General features: G+C 49.8%; 13 protein-coding genes and 1 non-coding gene across 14 annotated transcripts; 6 read left to right on the top strand and 8 right to left on the bottom strand.

Moving 5' to 3' along the window:
- Nucleotides 1-158: 158 nt before the first annotated feature.
- Nucleotides 159-2,891, bottom strand: MNR2 (putative Mg(2+) transporter MNR2; the record flags this gene model as incomplete). Its single annotated transcript, XM_002553048.1, has 1 exon — nt 159-2,891. One exon carries the CDS (start codon nt 2,889-2,891, stop codon nt 159-161), a length of 2,733 nt encoding a protein of 910 aa, XP_002553094.1.
- Nucleotides 2,892-3,152: 261 nt separating this feature from the next.
- Nucleotides 3,153-3,953, bottom strand: SUB1 (chromatin-binding transcription coactivator SUB1; the record flags this gene model as incomplete). The annotated part of the gene is made up of 1 exon (XM_002553049.1): nt 3,153-3,953. One exon carries the CDS (start codon nt 3,951-3,953, stop codon nt 3,153-3,155), a length of 801 nt encoding a protein of 266 aa, XP_002553095.1.
- A 208-nt stretch (nt 3,954-4,161) lies between these two features.
- Nucleotides 4,162-5,184, top strand: ARA2 (D-arabinose 1-dehydrogenase (NAD(P)(+)) ARA2; the record flags this gene model as incomplete). The annotated part of the gene is made up of 1 exon (XM_002553050.1): nt 4,162-5,184. One exon carries the CDS (start codon nt 4,162-4,164, stop codon nt 5,182-5,184), a length of 1,023 nt encoding a protein of 340 aa, XP_002553096.1.
- An 86-nt stretch (nt 5,185-5,270) lies between these two features.
- On the bottom strand, nt 5,271-5,894 carry YET2 (Yet2p; the record flags this gene model as incomplete). The annotated part of the gene is made up of 1 exon (XM_002553051.1): nt 5,271-5,894. The coding sequence occupies one exon, from the start codon at nt 5,892-5,894 to the stop codon at nt 5,271-5,273; it is 624 nt and encodes a 207-aa protein (XP_002553097.1).
- Nucleotides 5,895-6,371: 477 nt separating this feature from the next.
- On the bottom strand, nt 6,372-6,486 carry KLTH0D08888r. Its single transcript has 2 exons — nt 6,449-6,486; nt 6,372-6,415 (listed from the first exon to the last, which is right to left on the bottom strand). It is a non-coding gene; the product is annotated as a tRNA-Leu (tRNA).
- A 479-nt stretch (nt 6,487-6,965) lies between these two features.
- Nucleotides 6,966-7,940, top strand: PHO23 (Pho23p; the record flags this gene model as incomplete). Its single annotated transcript, XM_002553052.1, has 1 exon — nt 6,966-7,940. The coding sequence occupies one exon, from the start codon at nt 6,966-6,968 to the stop codon at nt 7,938-7,940; it is 975 nt and encodes a 324-aa protein (XP_002553098.1).
- A 266-nt stretch (nt 7,941-8,206) lies between these two features.
- On the top strand, nt 8,207-9,197 carry RAS2 (Ras family GTPase RAS2; the record flags this gene model as incomplete). The annotated part of the gene is made up of 2 exons (XM_002553053.1): nt 8,207-8,221; nt 8,334-9,197. The coding sequence occupies 2 exons, from the start codon at nt 8,207-8,209 to the stop codon at nt 9,195-9,197; spliced, it is 879 nt and encodes a 292-aa protein (XP_002553099.1).
- Nucleotides 9,198-9,285: 88 nt separating this feature from the next.
- OST2 (dolichyl-diphosphooligosaccharide-protein glycotransferase) lies at nt 9,286-9,666 on the bottom strand (the record flags this gene model as incomplete). The annotated part of the gene is made up of 1 exon (XM_002553054.1): nt 9,286-9,666. One exon carries the CDS (start codon nt 9,664-9,666, stop codon nt 9,286-9,288), a length of 381 nt encoding a protein of 126 aa, XP_002553100.1.
- Nucleotides 9,667-9,808: 142 nt separating this feature from the next.
- OCA1 (putative tyrosine protein phosphatase OCA1) lies at nt 9,809-10,426 on the top strand (the record flags this gene model as incomplete). The annotated part of the gene is made up of 1 exon (XM_002553055.1): nt 9,809-10,426. The coding sequence occupies one exon, from the start codon at nt 9,809-9,811 to the stop codon at nt 10,424-10,426; it is 618 nt and encodes a 205-aa protein (XP_002553101.1).
- A 116-nt stretch (nt 10,427-10,542) lies between these two features.
- Nucleotides 10,543-11,196, top strand: PIN2 (Pin2p; the record flags this gene model as incomplete). Its single annotated transcript, XM_002553056.1, has 1 exon — nt 10,543-11,196. One exon carries the CDS (start codon nt 10,543-10,545, stop codon nt 11,194-11,196), a length of 654 nt encoding a protein of 217 aa, XP_002553102.1.
- An 87-nt stretch (nt 11,197-11,283) lies between these two features.
- On the bottom strand, nt 11,284-12,006 carry MIC27 (Mic27p; the record flags this gene model as incomplete). Its single annotated transcript, XM_002553057.1, has 1 exon — nt 11,284-12,006. One exon carries the CDS (start codon nt 12,004-12,006, stop codon nt 11,284-11,286), a length of 723 nt encoding a protein of 240 aa, XP_002553103.1.
- Nucleotides 12,007-12,236: 230 nt separating this feature from the next.
- Nucleotides 12,237-14,393, bottom strand: AVT4 (Avt4p; the record flags this gene model as incomplete). Its single annotated transcript, XM_002553058.1, has 1 exon — nt 12,237-14,393. The coding sequence occupies one exon, from the start codon at nt 14,391-14,393 to the stop codon at nt 12,237-12,239; it is 2,157 nt and encodes a 718-aa protein (XP_002553104.1).
- Nucleotides 14,394-14,756: 363 nt separating this feature from the next.
- On the bottom strand, nt 14,757-19,118 carry POL1 (DNA-directed DNA polymerase alpha catalytic subunit POL1; the record flags this gene model as incomplete). The annotated part of the gene is made up of 1 exon (XM_002553059.1): nt 14,757-19,118. The coding sequence occupies one exon, from the start codon at nt 19,116-19,118 to the stop codon at nt 14,757-14,759; it is 4,362 nt and encodes a 1,453-aa protein (XP_002553105.1).
- A 298-nt stretch (nt 19,119-19,416) lies between these two features.
- VAM3 (SNAP receptor VAM3) lies at nt 19,417-20,214 on the top strand (the record flags this gene model as incomplete). Its single annotated transcript, XM_002553060.1, has 1 exon — nt 19,417-20,214. One exon carries the CDS (start codon nt 19,417-19,419, stop codon nt 20,212-20,214), a length of 798 nt encoding a protein of 265 aa, XP_002553106.1.
- Nucleotides 20,215-20,223: the final 9 nt, after the last annotated feature.

Below are 20,223 nucleotides of genomic sequence, written 5' to 3' on the forward strand. Positions count from 1 at the left end.
TTCGCATTGTGGACCAAATTTATAACTCATACGAGGATTTCGGTTGTCTCTTACAAATCATCGAGGTCAGCACCGGACACAACTTTATCGAAAAACGTGATCTTACACACTGTGTCATTAAACACATTAAATAGCACGGATGATTCCCGCAGTCTGAACTAAAACCCGAACCTTCTCTTGGTGTACACGTAGGCAATGTAGGCGAAAACCAGCATCGATGTCGTGATGCAAGTGAACCACGTTAGCGAATCGGTATTCTGCCCAGGAACCAAAACGTTCATACCCCAGAGACCAGTGATGATATTCATAGGAAGAACAACAGTACCTAAGATGGTAATCTTGCCTAGTACATCATTCATGTCGTTGTTGACTTTGGTCATATCGATGTTGATTTGGGCCAGGTAGTTGGAGTGAGATCTGCTCAAAAGCTTCTCGTAGTGGTTAAGAGAGGACACCATTGTCACGATATGATCCTGAATATCACCCAAGTACATACCGATCTCGGAACGTGGGGCAACCTCCCAGTGCTCATTGCATCTCTTCGCAAAACCCTTGATAACATCTGCCTTGGAGCCCAGAAGCCTTATGATACTCATGACACGTTTGCGACACTCGCCAATACGTCTCAGCATATCCCCCTTGCGCTTCCAGCCTATGATATTCGCGTCAAAAGTGGAGGTCGATGATCTCGAAGACCGCGAAAGTGAAGACAGTGAAGCATTTTCGTTCACCACACTGCCACGTTTTGGGTATCTGTCAATGGACGAATAGCCGCGCTCGAAGGTCTCTTCGTCGGAACTGTCGTCATCGGAAGAGGAATCATCTGACTGGTTCATCTTCAAAATATATTCCTCGATATCATGAACCTCATCTTCGATGATCTCGATCATAGGTGCAAAGGCGTCTGTAATGTCGTCGATAAGCGCGTAAGCAATCCAATCGGCCGTCACGTTCAAGTAGTCCTTCAAAAGCCGAGCTCTCCTGCGAACGTTGATGGGGTGAGGAGTTGGTGCGAAGTGGAATGTGAGAACACCGGTACGGAACACAATAATGTATACGTTCAGAGGCTCAAGCTCGCCGCCGCGAGGTCTTCTACGGTCGCCTGACTTGCGCTTGTATTTTTCGTTCTCTTCTATCTCCTTTCTAACCTTGCTTCTATAGCTGGGGTCGGAACTACTCACCGTTTTATTCGTAGAAGAGCGTCTACGCGAGCGTAGAAACTTGGGTAGCCACTTCTTTGTGTTTTCGTGGTCGTTTATAGAAGAGCTGGAGTCTTGTTGCTGCTTCTTTTTACGAGTGTGCCGCTCGGCAACAATGTCAAAACTCCGGAAACAAACAAGGTAGTAGTCCTTGAAAAGCTCAACCTTTTCGCGCACTTCTCCAAGGAAAATATCCTCTGTTGTTAAAGGATGAATGCCGAATGCTTTACTCAAAACTTTCATTTCCTCTTCACTTGGATTGGAAACGTCCAACCAAAATGGAGGGACATCGTCTATCTCTATTGAGCCAGACTGCCGCGTACTTAGCCGTTGTAGTGGCGTCTGTTGGACAGGGGTGCTACTCTTGGTCTCGCTAGGAGTAGCCTCGTGATTGCTACCTGCGTAAATTGAAGAAACAAAAAGTTCTTCGAACTTTTGGCCTGGTTGGAGCAAACCTGAAATGGTGGGAGAGTGAATCGTTGAGTCCAAGTCCTCTCTGAAATAGGTGAACCTAAAATGCTCAGGGTTGTTGGAAACAATGTGAGGTGGATACTGTATGTTACTGCCAACTAAGAAGTCATCCTGACCTTTGCGGGATGTTTGCGAAACTAGCTTGACATTCTTTGCATCTGTCTGGCCCGAGAACCCCGGAATTATAGACCCTTTGCGGCGCAAATGCCAGGGGGTTATCTTCTTGGGTCTGAGCCGCCCAGTCTTCATATGCTCTGCTTCGTTAATTCTTGTATTCCCTAGCTCGGGTACGTCAATGTTTGTCACTATTGGTTTCGAGAAAAGAACTCCGTCATTGTTGTTATTGTCCTCATAGTCTTCCTCATCGTCGTATTGGAAGTGGAAGTTTTCGGCATCCTCTACTGCTTGTCTCCGAAGGCGCTCGGTCTCCTCCTTGGAGTATTCCTCCAAAACCGATATGTCAGGCCACAGTTTTGGTCCCTCACTGTCTTCGTCATCCATGGGCAAACAAACATCTTTCAATGAAGAGCTGTTGGAAGTTCTACGCGACGATGGCTGGGAATTGTACCCACCACTAGAGTGGCGTGGAGATAGGGTCGACGGTGACTGTGCTGATGACTGGCTTAGGTGGTTGTTGCGAGTCACGTGGTTCATCAACTCATCCACGTCGATAACTACATCGCTCCCCTGAGAGCGAGCAACCGAAGCACCCTGCGCGTGTGAATCCTTTGCACAGCGCGCCCACCGTTCGGCGTCTCTGGGAGACATCTGCGGTAGCATGCCTTTTGTGACTTGTGCGCCAGTACCAGACCCATGAGCGCGTGCGGTGCTGGGCCGCCGCCCACGCTTCAGTGTGCCCGACGAGTTGATCGCCTCCATTACAGCGATGGAGGGCCTGTGATCAAAGTAGGAATGTGGGAAGTGCGACGCCAGCGCCACGTCCGACGACGACGTGTTCCTTGTAGCGGCACCAGAGTCTTCTTCACTCCCTTCGTGCAGGATGCCCCACGAATCGGTCTTGTCGAAGTCATTTGAGTTAAATTCGTGGTGCTTGGAGTCCTCGACGTGCAAGTTCTGTGGCTCAACGACTGCTGATGCTGCGGAGCCCTTGAAAGCCGACTTCCGCTTGCGCTTTTTACTGCCGCTTTTCTTGCTCTTGGCTTTCCGCGCTTTGCTTTGCCCCAACAAAGGCGCGCTTTCCAGCTCGCGAGGGTCGCTCATCTTTCGCTGCTAGCTGTAGACAAGTGTATTAGGACCGAAGCTTATTGTGTATACACAAACTACCGATGCTTCAATAGCAATGGAATCTTTTGGTGATGTTATGCAGAGATCATCAAATTTCCAATATCGAATTTTGGCAATTCATATGATATACGTACAAAGTGTTCCTAAGCGGGTCCATGCGCTGACGGTGCACGGAATCCGGCCGTCAGATGGCATTCGTGATGCAAAGCGTGCTGCTAGTACTGCCGCGAAGCGCGGCTACGACTCCTCGCTTATTTCGCCTTCGTCTTCGTGGTCGTTGGCACGAGCAGAGTTCTCGTCACGCTGAAATTCAGACTCAAGAGCTAGAGCGAAATCTTCGTCGCTGGAGTCTAAATCAGAGTCGTTATCAGGCTTCGGCACGGACGGAAGCCGGGGCAAGTGGTCGTCGAGACGTGGGTTGCTCGCGCTCGCGGGTGGGGTATGCAGATCATCGAGACGCGGGTTACTAACGTTCGTGCGCGAAGTATGCAAGTCGTCCAGCCGTGGATTAGACGGCTGCCCGCCCGGCATGACGAGACGAGCACCGGCCTCTCGAGCATCGCGCTTGCGGCGTTTCTCGTCAGGCTGCGACTGCGGGGGTGCTGGCGCTGCCGTCCTGCGGTCACGCCGAGCTGGCTTGCTTTGTTCGCTACGCGTTGGCTTACTACGCTGGGGCGGCGCCACGCGCATGCTTTGCGGTTCGTCCTCGCTATCCGAGAGAACGTTGACGGTCTTAGTGCGCGGCCTCTTCGACCCAAAGCGACGCAGGGCATCATCGATATTCTGCCGGTGCTTCAGCAGCTCGTCGTAGAGCTCCTCGGTGAGTGAAATGCCCTTCTTCCCGGGCTTCATCTCCCCAGACGCAGAATCTGCGTAGTATTCACGGATGTCGATCAAGTTTATGTTGCGAAACTGCCTCACCGTGACCCGCTTATTATTGCCTAGTTCGAAGATCGCATCCGGCTCGTCAATTGCAGCCCCTGTCTCGCCGTTGCCAGCGAACTTCCGCTGGCCGCGGTATCTGTTGTAGTAAGACATCTCCGCGGTTACCTGGGAATGATAGTGTGGCTATATATCTTGGATGTTGCAGTTTGGGACAAACTGAATTCTTTTCAAGGCAAGGAATCTTCAAATCATCATATAATTATAAATTGGGAAACTCGCCCGAACAACTAACTCAAAAGTCAGGATTGATCGTAACTCAACATATAGTGAGTTACCAGGGCGAACGGGACTATAAACACCAATGGACAGTCTGAAGCCTATAGGTCCAACCCAAGGCCTAGTACGGGGGCTTGGCGTTGAAAATTTACCCAAATTGATCCTGGGTGGTGCTACTCTCAACACGCAGTATAACGATGATCCTGCTTCACTGCCAGTCGTCGATATGATTCGCTTTGCCATGCAGTTCGGGGTCCGCGCGATTGACACTTCTCCATACTACGGAGACAGCGAAGTGCTCTACGGGGCTGCATTGGAAAGCTTGAAGGAGGAGCTTCCTAGAGAGAACTACTTTATCTGCACGAAGGTTGGTCGCATTAGGCTCGAGGAATTCGACTATTCACGCAGCCACATTCATTTTAGCGTTCTCAGATCGTGTGAGCGCCTAAAGACTAAGTACTTGGATGTCGTGTTCCTACACGACGTGGAGTTCGTTGAGACTGAGCAAGTGTTGGAGGCCTTACAGGAATTGCGCAAGCTGCGAGATGAAGGCGTAATTCTGAATTTTGGCATCAGCGGGTACCCCGTAGACTTTTTGCTCAATATAGCACTCAAATGCAAGACGCATCCGCAAATAGGAGCTCTTGATGTGGTTCTGTCATACGCCAATTTGAATCTGCAGAACCGTACGCTGCACGAGTATGCCCCACGCTTCAGAGAGGAGGCGGGAGTCAAAGTGGTCGAGAACGGCTCTATCTTGAGTATGTCGCTGCTGCGCTCCCAGGAAACGAAGGCGTTCCATCCTTGTTCTGCAGAGCTCCGGAAGCTGTCCAACGAGGCTGCTCAGTACGCCGCTTCGCAGGGCGAAGACCTCGCAAGCCTTGCCACCAGATACGCTTTCAGCGAGTGGGCAGACAAGGGTCCCACAGTGCTAGGAGTTAGCAGTGTCGCGGAGTTGCGGGTAGCGCTGGAGAGCTACACGATCGTGGCAGACAACCAAGGTAAGCTGAGCGAAAAGGACGCACGGCTGGCGAACGAGATCCAGTCCCAAATTTTCGGAGCGCACATGAACGAGACATGGTCATCCGGGATAGACCACGAAGAGTAAGCAAATGCCCGTTTTTTTCAATATTCTAAACTAGACACGATATATAGAATCGAAGCGTTGTAGCCGCGGCACAGTTGCCACGGCGCTCAGTTATCTTTCTTGAGCTTAGGGTCTGCGTTTTTTTGCGCCTCGGCAGAGCTGTCGAAGTGAGCCTCCAGGTTAGCCTTTTGCTTGGCAAGGGCCTTGATCGAGGCCTTCTTCTCGGATAGCTCTTTCTTGAGCTTGGCGACCTCCGCCTCAGCCTTGGTCTCGGCCTCGTTCTGCCCCTCGTGCTGGGAGTCCTTGTCGCGGAGCAGCGTCTCGTACTTGACCAGCCTCCTTACCACGCTGATAACAGTAGGGATGCAGAAGCAAAAGTAGAGTATAAAGCCCGAGATATATGTGTTTCTCTGGTTGTAGGCGCGAGACGCTAGAGCCTGGACAGGTGTGATGGCTCCTGCGCCGTCGGGATTCGCGCTTGGGCCTCCAACGCCCTGGTGGTGGTGTAGAAAGACAGAGACCTGCGCCCGCTTCCAGGAGTCCACGAACAACAGCCCCACGAGTCCAGCGGTGATCCAAATCACCGTCTTGACCTGCGTGTAGCTCATAAAACGGTCGTACGTGCTCACTAGACCCTTGCGGATCTTGTAATGCAGTGGGAGGACCAACACGAACAGACACGCCATTTCTAGCGTCAAAGCGCCGAATAAAACGCTCAAATAAACACTCATAGCTCGAAAGTCTGGTTCTGGATGCGGAATGCGATTGTAGGCCTTAGATAAATGCTGGGAAAACGACCTGAATACGTCGAATTCAAGCTCGATGTGCGATTGTTTGACGTAGGGGACAAGGTAGCTTAAAGCTATAATTTAGTTTTTTTCCAGCTACTGAAAATAGTATTAGCAAGAGCAACGGTAAAAGCTCGAGCGCGGGCCGCGAGACAACGAGCGGCCCTCAATCCCTGCGAATGAGAGCCTGCTACCGCTTTCTTGCGTCGCAGTCTTGTCGTCAACTCTTGGACAGCGCTGCTATCAAGATTTTAAGCTGCACGGCCAAAAAGCCATCCGGGACTTTGGGAAAGATCACTGAGAACTACATAAAACGCCTCTCGATTAAGCAACTGCGTAGAGCATGCCATATGGGATTAGGGAACTCCACATTCTCCATTGCTTCCAATGTTGAGCACTCTTGAAAAGCCAAAAAAATAATGGTTGCTAAGAGATTCGAACTCTTGCATCTTACGATACCTGAGTGTTCCACTGTTATCAGTGTCAAGATGGGTTATCTTGAATCAGGCGCCTTAGACCGCTCGGCCAAACAACCAATTGTTGAGTGTTAGAAAGTAATGAAGTTAGATACGAGACATACCCAGTCAGCAGGCCAGATCAGTACTAGTGATGCCAGCGGTCAAATGTCGAAACAAGCCTACAGCGCGATCAGCTTATAGAAAAGAAGCAGTGATTGCTTCCGTTCAGCCCAAGTTATGAGCGTCTCAGGAAATCTACCGCTATTGAATTACACGCATCGGTCTAGCATTGCAATTGAAACACTACACAATGCCCTAGAAAAAACTTGAAGAATAAATGGAAGCTGTAGAGTGCCTGAAAAGCAGGCAATAGATTCTCAGACTACCCTTCGAGCCTGCAGACCGCTCATCGCTGCCGCCAGAATCTCGAAGCGCGCTAGTAGCGGAATATCACTCGGAACGAGCAAGCCCCCGCTACTAATTAACTCGATACTTATAACCAGCTCTTCCTCCGCGGAGCTCCAGCGCTGCACACGCACCGTGGGAAAACGTTACAATGGCTGCGCCTGCCAATCTGTACCCTGGACTGAACGACATCTCAGATGTACTGGAAGAAATGCCACTCGAGGTCACTCGGTATCTTACACTTCTGCGGGAGATTGACGCCAAGTGTGTGCACACGGTCCCCGAGCTCAACAGCACGATCGGGGAGTTCCTGGGCGCACGCGGTAGCAAAAACGACGGTGTAGAGCCGCTTGCCAGGATGAACGGTCTGTTTCAAGATCTGATGCCGTCGCTGGAGGAGAAGATGCACGTGTCGGCGCTCGCATACGAAGCGCTGAACCGGCTCACCGCCCGCCTGGAGCTGGCGTACGAGGTGGCTATCAAAAACAACGAGATCCCGCCCAAGCTCAGACTTGGCAACGACAACCATCCGGCCATGCACCTGCACCACGAGCTCATGGCCAAGATTGACTCCAAGTCCGGCAGCAAGTCGTCGCAGGCGCTGAAGAGCGAGTCGCGACGCGAGGCCATGGCCGCACGCAGAACCGCTGGTGCGCCTCCTAGTGTCCCCGCGGGCCATGCGACTGGCAACGGTGGCGGCGCTGGTGGAGCCGGCGCTGGTGGAGCCGGCGCTGGAGGTTTCGCTGCAGGCGCTGCGGCGTCTGGCTCAGCGGCCGCGGCCACGGCCGCTGGCGCCGCCCAGACTACCGATGGGCGTAAGCGCCGGACTATGGCAGGACCTACGGGCACCGCTTCGGGCGCGATGGGTGCGACTGCAGGCAGCGCCAGCGCAGATTCAAAGAAGCGGAAGCGCAAGACCGCATCGCGGGAAGACTACAGCCAGCGCCCAAAAACAAACGAGTATGGTGAGGCGCTCTACTGCTACTGCAACCAGGTGGCTTATGGAGAGATGGTCGGCTGCGACGGCGACAACTGCATCTTGGAATGGTTTCATTTGCCCTGCATCGGCCTGGAGACGCTACCCAAAGGAAAGTGGTACTGCGACGACTGTAAGCGCGCTTTGTGAGCGAGACGGACGCGCTCGACCCAGCGCCCTGCCTTCGTCCTCGCGCGTGCCAGCTCGAGTACTACTTCCCCAGATCACCTGATCAAACCTCGCCAATCACATGCTTAGTATCGTCGCGCGTGACCTCCGAAACACTTTCGAGGTTTCCCAAATTTTGAACGTTGGAAAAGGTATGCTATAGAGGCCCCTCAGACAGACGTTATAAACAAAAGGACCAGGGCAGTGTTCTTTATTCTTTGAAACTGGTCGAGTGTCAAGTAAGCAGAATGTCACTGAACAAGGTATGTTAACGTGGGGAGGGGCGCGTCCGCGGCCGGCGGTGGCGCCTGGCACGACCGCTGGTTTTTTCGCAGCGGCACGGTGAAATTTCAACTAACGACCGAGCGGTTGCAGAACAACATAAGAGAATACAAACTGGTGGTCGTCGGTGGCGGTGGTGTTGGTAAATCCGCTCTGACAATACAGCTGATCCAATCACACTTTGTGGATGAATACGACCCCACGATCGAGGATTCGTACCGTAAGCAGGTTGTCGTGGACGGCAAGGTGTCCATCTTGGACATCCTGGACACAGCGGGCCAAGAAGAGTACTCGGCAATGCGCGAGCAGTACATGCGCACTGGCGAGGGCTTTTTGCTGGTGTACTCGGTGACTTCGCGCACGTCGTTCGAAGAACTAATGACATACTACCAGCAGATTTTGCGCGTCAAGGACGCGGACTACGTGCCGGTGTTCTTGGTGGGCAACAAAAGTGATTTGGAGGATGAACGTCAGGTTGCTTACGAAGAGGGTGTGAGCCTGGCCAAGCAGTTTAACGCTCCATTCCTTGAAACCTCCGCCAAGCAGGCCATCAATGTCGAGGAGTCTTTCTATGGCCTGGTGCGCCTAGTGCGTGACGAAGGCGCGGTTTACAACCCGGCGCATGGTGAGCAGCTAGGGCAGAAATTCCAGCAGCAACAGGCTAGAAACCAGAGCATGGGCGCGGGCGCGGGCCTCGGCGTGGGTGCCAGCGACGGTCTCGATAACGGCGGCCACGCCTCCGACCCAAACATGCTGTCCGCGGACGCCCAAGGTGGTCAGGCTGCAGACGCCCGCACTAGTGGCGTCGCGGCCTCAGGAAAAGCGGGCGAGCTCAAATCCGGCAAGGCTCCAGGCGCCGCCGGCAAGGTCAAGTCCCCCGCAGGCCGCGTGGAGCAACGTGCCGACAACACCTCGGGTAAGAAACAGAAATCCGGTGGGTGTTGTATCGTGTGTTAGACTAGAAAAGACGAGATATGTAACTGTACCAAGAGTATACAGGCCAGAGCGCCACTTGCAAAGCAGCCGTCGCCGCCGCGCGGCACACTCAATTGACAAAGTGTAGACAGAGGAAGTGTAGCACCAGGCTGGCTAGTACGAACTCGCCGAATGCACGCTGCGGCGAAATACCCATGAAGCTGTTCACTACCTGCATACGCAGACTTACTAGCAGCACAAACTGGCCCACACACGCACTGAAGCCAGCCAGGAACGCGTTGAGCGGAAAGCTGTCCTTGGCCGCGCACACGAACAGAAACTGAATCACACCTACGGCCACCAGGAATGCGCAGAACGTGTCTATGAGCTGTAGCTGCCTGTCGCCGCTAACCTGCTTGCAGTACGCCTTGTAGGAGGCAGAAATTGTGTCTGAGAACTTGGAAGCAGAGCTGGCCACATCCGCTTTCTTGGGGGTTGTTTTTGGCACCATGATGCGGTGCGCAGGGTGCTGTTTGTGTGTGTCGGAGCTCAGGTTGGTGCTAGCAAGTCAAATTTTTATAGACTGTTGTTGAAATATATAAGAGCTTGCAGAGCACATCTCATCTCGAGCCAGGACCAAGCACCGAGCGGAAATGGAACCAGATTACGAGGAGGATGACGACCATGTATACATCAATGAGGAGACAGAGCTGGGACGCGAGAATGTGGTGATATCGCACGCGCCACGCGCGCGCATCGTGCCTCCGCTCAACTTCTGTCCCGTGGAGCGTTATTTGTACCGCTCCGGTCAGCCCTCCACCGTGAACTTCCCGTTTCTACTGGATCTCAAACTCAAAACGATCATCTGGCTGGCAAATGAAGAGCCTCAGGACGCGCTGCTGGAGTTCTGCGATGCGCATGCGATTCAGCTACAATTTGCTACCATTAACCCAGACGGCGGCGAGGATGACAATCCTTGGGATGGTCTCACAGAGCACTCAATCATCAGTGCTTTGCGCACCATCGTCAATGTCGAGAGCTACCCGCTGCTCGTGTGCTGCGGCATGGGCCGCCACCGCACGGGTACTGTGATCGGTTGCTTGAGACGTATCATGGGCTGGAATCTGGCCAGCGTCTCGGAGGAGTACCGTCGTTTTACTGGAAGCAGAGGCGGCCGGATTCTTGTAGAACTACTAATCGAAGCATTTGACACTCAGTTAGTCGAGATCGACCGCGCTAAGGCGCCGCAATGGCTGTTGACCGCAGTCTAGCATACTTAACTGCGCCTGTTCACATGGGCAACATACCCGTCCCGAAAAAAAAGTGTATTTGATCGAGCGTGTTAGCTCATCGGACACCACCGAACAGGCAAAGGCATTCAGTCAAGATGTCTCAGATATGCTACAAGCGACTTGCGACGCGAGGATTTGTGTCTGGCGCCAAGGACACAGCGGAAAGCTTCAAGAGTTGGGACTCGTGCATGGATAACCGGGCGTGCAAGATCATCGCCATCGTGGGAATAGTGATAGCTTCAATTGTGGCCGTGTGGATAGTGGGATCGCTGCTGCGATGCTTTAAATACGGGGCAAGTGGGATATGTGAGTTCTGCTGCTGGTGTTGCGGGGCTGGGCGTCGCCGTGGCGTGCAGAGACCGATCGCGCAGCCGCACTCTCAGCCAGGCGTGGGTGGAGGCCCGCCTATGGTGGTTTACCAGCCGGTAACAGCGCCACAGGACGCGTACTACCGAGGCAACAGCTTTTACGATGAGCGCAGCAGCGTCAAGGAGCTCGAGCAGGATTTCGACCTGGAGGCGCAGAGGCCCGAAAATAAGCGGCGTGCGGCTGGCGCGCACAGAATATCGGGCGGCCGCGAGGCAGTACCTCTGGTGTACGACGAAGATCCACGCGAGGACCATGAGCTCTCTGTGTATCACCCCCGTCTGACCACGAACGTTGCCCCACAAGGCTACACTACGCAGACGCCCTATCCAAAGGACGAGCAGCAGTCTTACAGCAAGACCTATCGACACGGAAACTACTAGAAATAGCTCTCTTTACTCAGGAATATATATGGTATACTTGCGGTTTTCATGTTAAAGGCGTGGCGGCCAGGATTTAATTGTCTGGCTTTACAGGTCGAGCTTCTTGACGAGGTAGCGCCTCACTTCACCGATTCCCTGCTGCAAGCTGGCGTCGACGTTCCGGTGCACGCTAGCAGACGTCTTCTGAACCCCATCAACCAGAAGCTGATTCCAAATTTCGTGATAGCGTGCAACCAAATCGGCGGGCAGGACGTCCTGCTCGAGCGCCTTGACGCTATTGTTCCAGGTCACAGGTGTCAGCTGCGAGAGAACAGTTCCGGTAAGGACCCAGGGGAGCAGTACTCTACTAGGAATGCTGGTCAGCACCCGGCCCAACGCACTGGGGTTTCTGGTCAGAATTCCTGCTTTTGTGGTGTTTAGTGGCGAGTCGAACCCCCAGTTACGGCGATTGCTCAGGACACGTCCTGTGAAGAAAGCACCAAGCGCAAGGGCACTTGATGGGACAAGTAGCTCTTGTTTTTCGTAATCGTCAGTTAGAACATGCTGTGAGACATAGTCTTGGACACTCTTCCACTCGTTGGCCGCCGCGCTTTTTTGCGTATCCAGCTCGGTTTTGTAGATGTAGTACTTGTGGGTTACGTATTTCCTAATCCCGCTGAACCAGCTGTCAAGAGCTTTGGAGTCGTAAATCTGATTGCCGGTTGGCAGGGTCTTGGTCGAGACGTCTTCAGTGTGAAGAATATCAGGCAAAAGAGGCCCTTTAGAAGAGCCAACAAAGGCGCCCTCATCAGCGTAGAAGTTGCGGGACATAGGTGCTTGCTGTTCGATCAACAACTTATTGGTGGTTTTGACAATGTTTGTTCTCCTGCTTTGGCCCTCAACCAATTTTTTAACCCATTCGAAAATTGATGATAGCCAGTAAATTGCCGTCAGTTAAAGAGTAAAATGTATAAAGATGTTAAAGCTCAAAGTTTATGCTATTAAATATGATTAGAAAGAGTTGGGATTGGTAGATTTTGGCGCGAATTATAGGATCCCGCTTACCCAAAAATACTTTGATATGACGTGTAAACCATGCCGATGGCTCCGAAGACAACAAGGACATAGTCGAGAAGTATAGGCCACTTCCTCCAAACGCTCTTCTCACCTGCAAAGCGCGGCTTGCTACAGCTTCGTAGGTGCAGCATAGGTGGATAAATATACACTAGTGGTATGCACGCTAGTGAGCCAACAATTGCAACGAAAGCGTCGAGATGATTAGCGCCAAAGTAGGCCGCAATTACGACTGAACTAACAATCAGAGAGCGTACAAAATTTTTAAGCCACTTGATACGCCAATCAAGCTTACCAGAGTTTGGCTTATATTGAATTTTGGTATGATCGCTCCGCTTAACGTAGATTTTGGTGAATTTGGGGAAGACCTTGTTCTCAATAATCGCAATGGCGGGAAATAGCTGCAAAGGAGTCGATAGGAGGATAGCAGATGAGTAGAAAAATTGTATCAAGTTGACAAGAATGCTGTCTTGCGGCAAGTTTAGCAAAATGACAGTTTGTGTTTCAGCACCGTAACTTAAGTAACCCAGGGTGGCCACGGAGACAAAGAGAACCGTAGCTGTGATTATAACCAGAGCCATAACCAAAGGAAACTTCTCAGGGTGCTTCATTGAGCTCTGAATAGGTATGATAAGACCAATTCCCTCAAACGCGAAGATTGCGGTACCCACGAATAACGTCCAGCTTTGAGAATTGAATCCTGTGACAATACCTTCCGCAGGTTTACAGTTCAAGTCGAAAAACAAATGTTTTGCCGTGAAGCCAATCACAATAACTATTCCACCCATTACGAGAAAGTTAGCCACAAGTGAAGAGAATGACAACTTGGCTATGTTGCGAATGAATGAAAGAGGAATGAATACCACGAGCTGCAAAGCAAGCAAGTGAACAATCGTGACGCCTGGCCAGTAAAAGACATTTTCAACAAACGCGAGGAGGTTTTTGGCTGTAAAAACCACATAAGCACCTGAAAACCCAAGCTGGGTCATGACCAGGGAAAAGAGAATAATGAACTTCATCCATGGCCCATAGAGGGTTAGCCCGATATCGCCAAAGGACGAAACTTTTGTAGCTATTTTAGATTTTGTCAAGATGTAGTAGCACCAGTAGGAATATATGCCAAAGAAAACCAACATGGCCAGGGAAAAGAAGAGACCTCCATTTGAAAACGCGCCCGGCAAAAAAAGCACGCCAGTGCCGACAAATGACTTGATCATCAACAGGAATGCCTTGGTGGTTGAAGTAGTTCCTTTTGCCGATTTTGGCACTAAGATTTTTTTGCCAGTTCCTGCTTCAGCCCTAGCTAGTAATGGACTCGTTTCATCAACTGCTTGCTCCTCTGATTCCTGATCTGTATAGAACTCGTCTTCGAAGGACTCGCCTGCAAAATGGCCATAGACATATAGAAACTCCAAGAAGTTTCTTGTAAGGAATGGAACTTTTTCAGAACTATCAGGCACGGACTCGCCTGAGACAGAACTTGAGTGCAACGTCTCGGACTCGCTTGAGAGTGCCGTGTCTATAGTTTTGCCCTTGTTGTGTTTTTGCAAAATGAACTCGCGTCTAAATCCGCCAGGAACATTCAATGCGCTTGCGTTAGATGCGGAGTGCTGTTCCTCGAGCGTCAGGTCGTCGGCAGATCGCGTCTTCTTGACCGCCTTGCCGAAAGCAGCAGGTGAGGTCATGCGGTAAAGTTCTCTGGTAATGTGCCCTCCTTGACTTTCAAGGTTAGGGTCCCTGTCAAGCAATTCTGGTCCCTGCTCAGTGTCCGAAGATTCATTCTGGCCTTTCAGTGAAAGGCTCGTTTGACTAGCCTTACGAGACATGTAGTCGTTCAAATAGTTGGTCCTCACACTGTTGAGGATCTCCTCCTGGTGCTGCTGTTTGGGCGTTTTGAAGCTGGGGGATGCCCGGTCAATAAAAATGCGCGAGTCCACACTGCGCCCTAACTGCGGACTTTTCGAAAACGTCCCAGACTTTCTCCATTTACTGTCTCTCAGAGCCCTAGTGTACGACGATCTTCTGCTCGCAACAGACTCTGATAGCAGCAAGATCGAGTGTCGTCTGCGATCTTGCTGCTGCGGGATGCTGATATTGGACGAGAGAGAATCGATCCCGTCGCTTTTCTTGGTTTTGGGTTTCATGTATGGTGAGATCCTAGGATGCTTATCCGATGTCTTTTTCTTCTGGGAACACGGTGGGCTTAGTGATACTCGTATTTCTTAACAGTCAACTTTCATCGGGTTTCATTATCAGTTAGCTGGTCGCAGTTCCTGAAAATCTATCCCCTGTGACAGAGGTGAGAAACAAGAACGATAAAGAATCAACCACACAAAGCGCCTAGTCGTGACCTCTTATTTACTACTCTTGCATATGTACGATGGAACAATCTTCTCGATGGCTTACAGAATCATCGAACTGCATGTTCTTTGCATGATTAAATATTTCGAACCTAAATGTAGCACCTTCGCAAACACGATATCTATATAGGTGTCGCTAGTTGGTTACTACACAGCAAATATGGCATCCATGTCGACAAAGCGACGTGCACAATTTGCCAAATATTTTTGAACCACAGAGCTCATTACCTGAAAGAGTTCCCTGTTTTGCTCTCCTAACGCGAGCAACTGAGACGTTGGAATTTTTGCCTCTGGCGCGTCTGGATGATCAGGTTTGTAAAGGGGCTTCACAGCGTCTTTTTTGTTTTTATCCACATCAAACAGTGACTCAAAGTAGAGAAGCTGGTTGTAAAGTTGCTTATCTGTGTAGCGGTAGCGCATGACCCCCATGCAGTTTTCATTAAGACACCGCTTGCCAAAAACAGATACCTGCCTGGTATTGTTTCCACAAGTTGGGTCATCACAGGCTAGGTAGCCGGCGTAGTACATAGAGATATGCGAACGGATGGCACTCTCGAGCTGTGCGCTCATTTGCAGCGGCGCAAATGTGTGCTGGCAGGATGAACACTGGAGACCACTGTAGCTCATCTGGTAGCGTTTGGATGCGACAATGCCTCCAAAAGGAAATCTTTGTTGACAGCCAGAGCATTGAAACGTTAATGCGGCAACATCCTTGAACCTTTCTTCGTCAGAAATAGAGCTTTCTAGCGGCTGAAGGCTGCCAGAGCTGCTACCGTTAAGCTCTCCGTTCGCTCCTGCACGGTTTATGAACCGCCTGCTATCAAGACCTAAGGACTCGCTAAGTCTGACAATGTCAAAACTCTCGATCCTTTCAAGCAGCCTTTCGACCGGAGCGAAAATTTGCTTCTCAAGGTAAAATTGCGGATCAGGACGTAGGTTATTATTCTTCACCATCACCTCATTCAAGACCCTAGCTCTCTCGGCAGGAGACAGTGAGCTATCGTCCTCGACACCCTCTTGTTTCGTAATGACGAAGGTGATGACGCTTCCAGCTTTAACAACACGGCCTGCTTCTCTCATTCTTAGAGCAGCCTGAACTGCAGGCATATTTTTACCGCCAGGGTAAGCCTTAGGGTCTTTCGAAAGCCGAGTGTTAATCTTGTACTTATCCACCCTAATAGTGTTATTTTCCACTTTCTCTCTAATGTCCTCCAAATACTCATAAACATCTTGAAGTGCTGTCTCAGGTTCTTTATCTGAGAGGATAGTTTCAAGGACATGCGTGGAAACTTCCTTCGAAAGTGGACAATATTCACGACGTCTCATGTCTAAGCCTTTAACTTCAAGCAGTGTTTTCTCTGCCCCAGACTTATCAAATACTACTGTTAAAGCGGCATACTTCTTCTTCGCGTGTAGAAGTAGTTTCCTGAAGACGTTGTCCGTATCAATTTCCAGCAAGCGATAGCGCTCATTGACCAGCTTTTTGAAGTTTTCTCCAATTTTGATTGCTTCCATGTAACTGTCGGAACCGGTATCAATCATGACAGAGTCTGTGTCACCATAAACCACTGTGAGTGCTAAACTTTCTGCGAGTTGTCTGGTGTTCATTAAAATTTCTCTTCCCTTGTTGGTAACGAGCATAGCTAGGGGCTTTGCGTAAAACCTGCTGTTCACGTATCCCAAACAGCCATACATGGAATTTGCTGTTAGCTTTAAGGCCTGTTGCCTAATATCACATTGTGTTCTTTTATGAGGATCTGGCTCAGTTTTGAGCAGCTTCTTCACCTCTCGACGTTTTTGCACTAAACTAGCTAGCAGCCGTGGCAAGACACCTTGAGCCATCTCTGATGAAGGAACATTAGGCAGCTCGTCAATATTTGAGGGGTCTCGTTCAACAGTTGTGAAGCAGATGTTGTACTCCTGGATGATAGAAGGATACAGAGAGTTGAAGTCCATGACAAGGACGTAATTTTTATGCAGCCCTTTTTCAGGTTCGAAAACAAGTCCACCTTGATACTTAGCTTTCTTGGAACTAACTTGAACTTCGTCACCACCGTCAAGACCAGCTTCTTCTCTAGCCCTTTGCTGTCTTTGGTTCCTCATGCTCTTTGTTTCCTTGTCTGGTACGATGTAGTTGTTTCTTTCAAATTCATGAAGCAGAATATACTCATTCCGACCTGCTCGCGTACCACCGAGCGTTTGGCACCATGCGTTACCTGCCAAAACCGTTAGCTGCTTAGTGAGCGACAATATCTGAATACGAAATGCGATTTCAGCAGAAATCAAAGCATTCGACACATTTTCTTGTAGAGCCATTATCATAGAGTTGACATCGTTTTGATACTGGGGATTTTGGTAATTTATCTCCAGCGCGCGCTGCTCTTTTTGACATGTTACCTGGTACATCTCCGGTAGATCCCAACTTTGACATTTAGGTGTTAATGATTGCCCCATTTCATTAGATATGTCACAGAGAAGACGACCTGACAAAATGTCTCGATTATAAAATTGGTTCATGCTAGGATTCTTGCCAAATTTATCAGGCCATGATTTTCTCGCTCGGCGGCCTAAACAGCTAAAGGTGGGTATTTTCAGTTCAAAACACCTGTAAAGAATTGTGTCAAGCGCGACATTTTCCAAGCGATGCCCTATAATCACGTCTGGATCTGAAGACTTCATCATAGCGCAAAAACAGCTGAGAAGGGCCTTTTCATTATTGAACAAGCGGAGATTACCAGTTAAGTTCTTTTTGGCTAGGTGCGTTAGCCCGGTAGGGAAACTCGATCCGACTGGGGGCCTTACCAAGGTGATAGTGTCATTTGGAGCTAGATCCTCTGGGATTGGTAGATCCTGTGCGAGGTTTTTGTATTGGGAAAGTGTTATACTCACGATTTCTTGCTTGTTCTCTTTTGAGCTCATTATGGTTTGAACGGCTAGCGAAGCACAATTCAAGTTGGGAACATGTTTATCTGAAGTAGGTTCAATACTGGAAGGTTGCGATACCTGTACTTCAATATCACAGTGAGAGGCGTTAGATAGTGCTGAAAAGTCACCATTGTTTATTTCTAGCCAACACGGCCCCATAACTTTTTTCTGGACCACGAAACTCTCAAATATGTTTGTGTTACCACCAAATACATGATGAAAGGTGTCACCTTCTAAATCAGAGGGGATGGTAACATTTCTGTTCTTGGGAGTCCTGTACGGCAGTAGCACTTTCAGATATTCGGACTCATGAGGAATACCAGGTAGCTCGAATGCATATTTTTTAATTTCAGGTTTAGCTCGGATGTTTTCTAATCCATACTTTTCCATTAGGAGCGGGATGATTTCGCCATGAACATCAGATGCCGTTTTTCCTTCTCTTGGTAAGAAAAACAACTCTCTCGAGAGATTCAGAATCTGGATCATTGCTGAAATAAGCTTGTTCTCTCGAGTACTGATTTTTCCAAAGAGTAGTAAAGTGCTGTCAACTTCCGCAAAGTCAAGCCAGTAAAACTTAAAAGAGCTAGCGTTATCACTAATCACATCAGAGCGACTGTACCGTTTGCCTATGAAACTCAAGGACTTAGGATTTTCCTCTTTAAGTTTGGAGCTGCCCGAAGGTGTTGGTGGCGCTGTGACAAATGGGGATGATTGTACCGAGGACCGAATATCAACATTGGACCTTTGTGAGGCCGCCGCACTTCTGATTGTTCTCCTGCGAAAAGTAATCTCTTCATCGCTGTCTTCTTCAGAGCTTTGACCTCCACTCTTGACAATATCTGCAGATCTTTCCTTTGTTATCGTTGGCGAGCTCTGAACATCGTCTATCATCGCCTGTAGGTCGCGATCATCTAATAAATTGGCTTTCGTTTTTGTACCGGCTAGTGGCGACGTATTTGCTCCCCCCTGAGGTGTACTGAAAGATTGTTCATCAATTTTCATTCTTTTAATGGTCGGTGGTGTTGCGGCAGCGTTCGCCTCTCTCTTAATATTATTCTCTAATTTGGGGACCACGCGATGACTCTTAGCCCCAAAAAGCCCACCTACCGCGGTCGATGCTTCATTCCCATCGAACTCCTGCAAAATGTCGTCGAACTCATCAAGGCTAAACTTTTTAGGCGCCTTGCTGAGAACTTTTGCATTTTTTGTGTGTTGAGCCGCAATAATATCTCCAATCGAAGCACCAGAGCTAGATTTAACCCCTTTACCATCATTTTTGATCTTCTTGGAACCCTTTGCAGCCCTTTCTCTTGGTTTGTCGTCCTCTTCTGATGAGTAGTTTTGGTCCCTGTTGCGGTCATCCCATTCATCAACACCTCTATCCACATATCCGAGACCATCGTCATCTACCACAAAATCGTCTCGAAGCAATTCCTGGCGCTTCATGCTCCTAAATTCTTCTTCATCTATCAGGTCATACACTTTGTCGTCGGTTTCATCTTCTTCATAAAGGCTCTTTGAGGACTTGTTTTGACGAGCATGCTGCAGCTTCTTAAGCAACTCTATCCTGTTCTTGGCACTCATTGTAATGTACCGAGGAGCCACTACCAGGCGTGAGGAGAAACACTGATCACTGGTGATATGAAGTCGAGTTCATTTGAAAACGCGTAAAGGCAGATGTGATATCTTAACGCGTAAAGAGTGCTCAACATCATGTGTCTATCATTGGAGACGAATTGGACAGTTTGTGTGGAAGGAAGCTGAATACCTAAGCATTCGTCGCATCAACCGATGACATCCCAAGGGTAACCGCGTTCACGAGGCTACATACCGTCGCTTTAGCTTTCAAGCTCAAGTCACTAAGTGGAGACCACAGCTAAGAATGTCATTCTTGGATGCAATATCCCGCCCAGGCACGAAGGCGCACCGATCTAACGGAACACTTGACGAGTTGCTCAGCGAGCTCATACACAGCATAAATGAACTACAGAAGAAGAATGGACTGTTGGGTACGAAGAGGGATTCGCAAGAACTGCGTTACTCAGTCGAGATGGAATTGGTTCCCCAATGTGAAACCCTTCGAGACCGAATCGAGCAGGTTGTCTCTGGCGATTATTCAAATGGCAAGTTAGCCACCGATTTCGCGAGCCTTAAAGGAGAATTAATAAGGAGCAAAAGACAATTCAGCGAGCTCAAATCGAAGTTTCCACTCCGCAAAGCTCAAAGGCCCAGCTCAAACTCCGTTGTTTCTCAGAACTCCGGCTATGTTTCGATGCCCGTGGCTATAGCTGAGGAAACGACACCTTTGTTGCAAGATCAAGGAAGCCGCGATCGGCAGCAACAGCTGCAGCAACAAGAGCAGCCTTCCGTTTCTCAGGACGAGCTGAATTTTCACACTCTCATCCAACAGGAGAGGTCCGAGGAGATCTCCCGCATCCACACAGCTGTTCAAGAGGTTAACGCGATATTCCACCAGTTGGGATCTCTGGTACGAGAGCAAGGCGAAGACGTTGATAACATAGACAGCAACATTTCAGGGCTCGCAGGAAATCTTCACAGGGCCAACGAACAATTGGGTAAGGCTGACCAGTCTCAGCGGAAAAAAAATAGATGCGGGATCATCACTCTGGTTATTATTGTAGTAATCGTCCTGGTGGTGATTTTGGCGGCGTTAAGCTAATAGCTTTTA

Source organism: Lachancea thermotolerans (assembly GCF_000142805.1).
Source record: "Lachancea thermotolerans CBS 6340 chromosome D complete sequence".
NCBI classification, from domain to species: domain Eukaryota; kingdom Fungi; phylum Ascomycota; class Saccharomycetes; order Saccharomycetales; family Saccharomycetaceae; genus Lachancea; species Lachancea thermotolerans.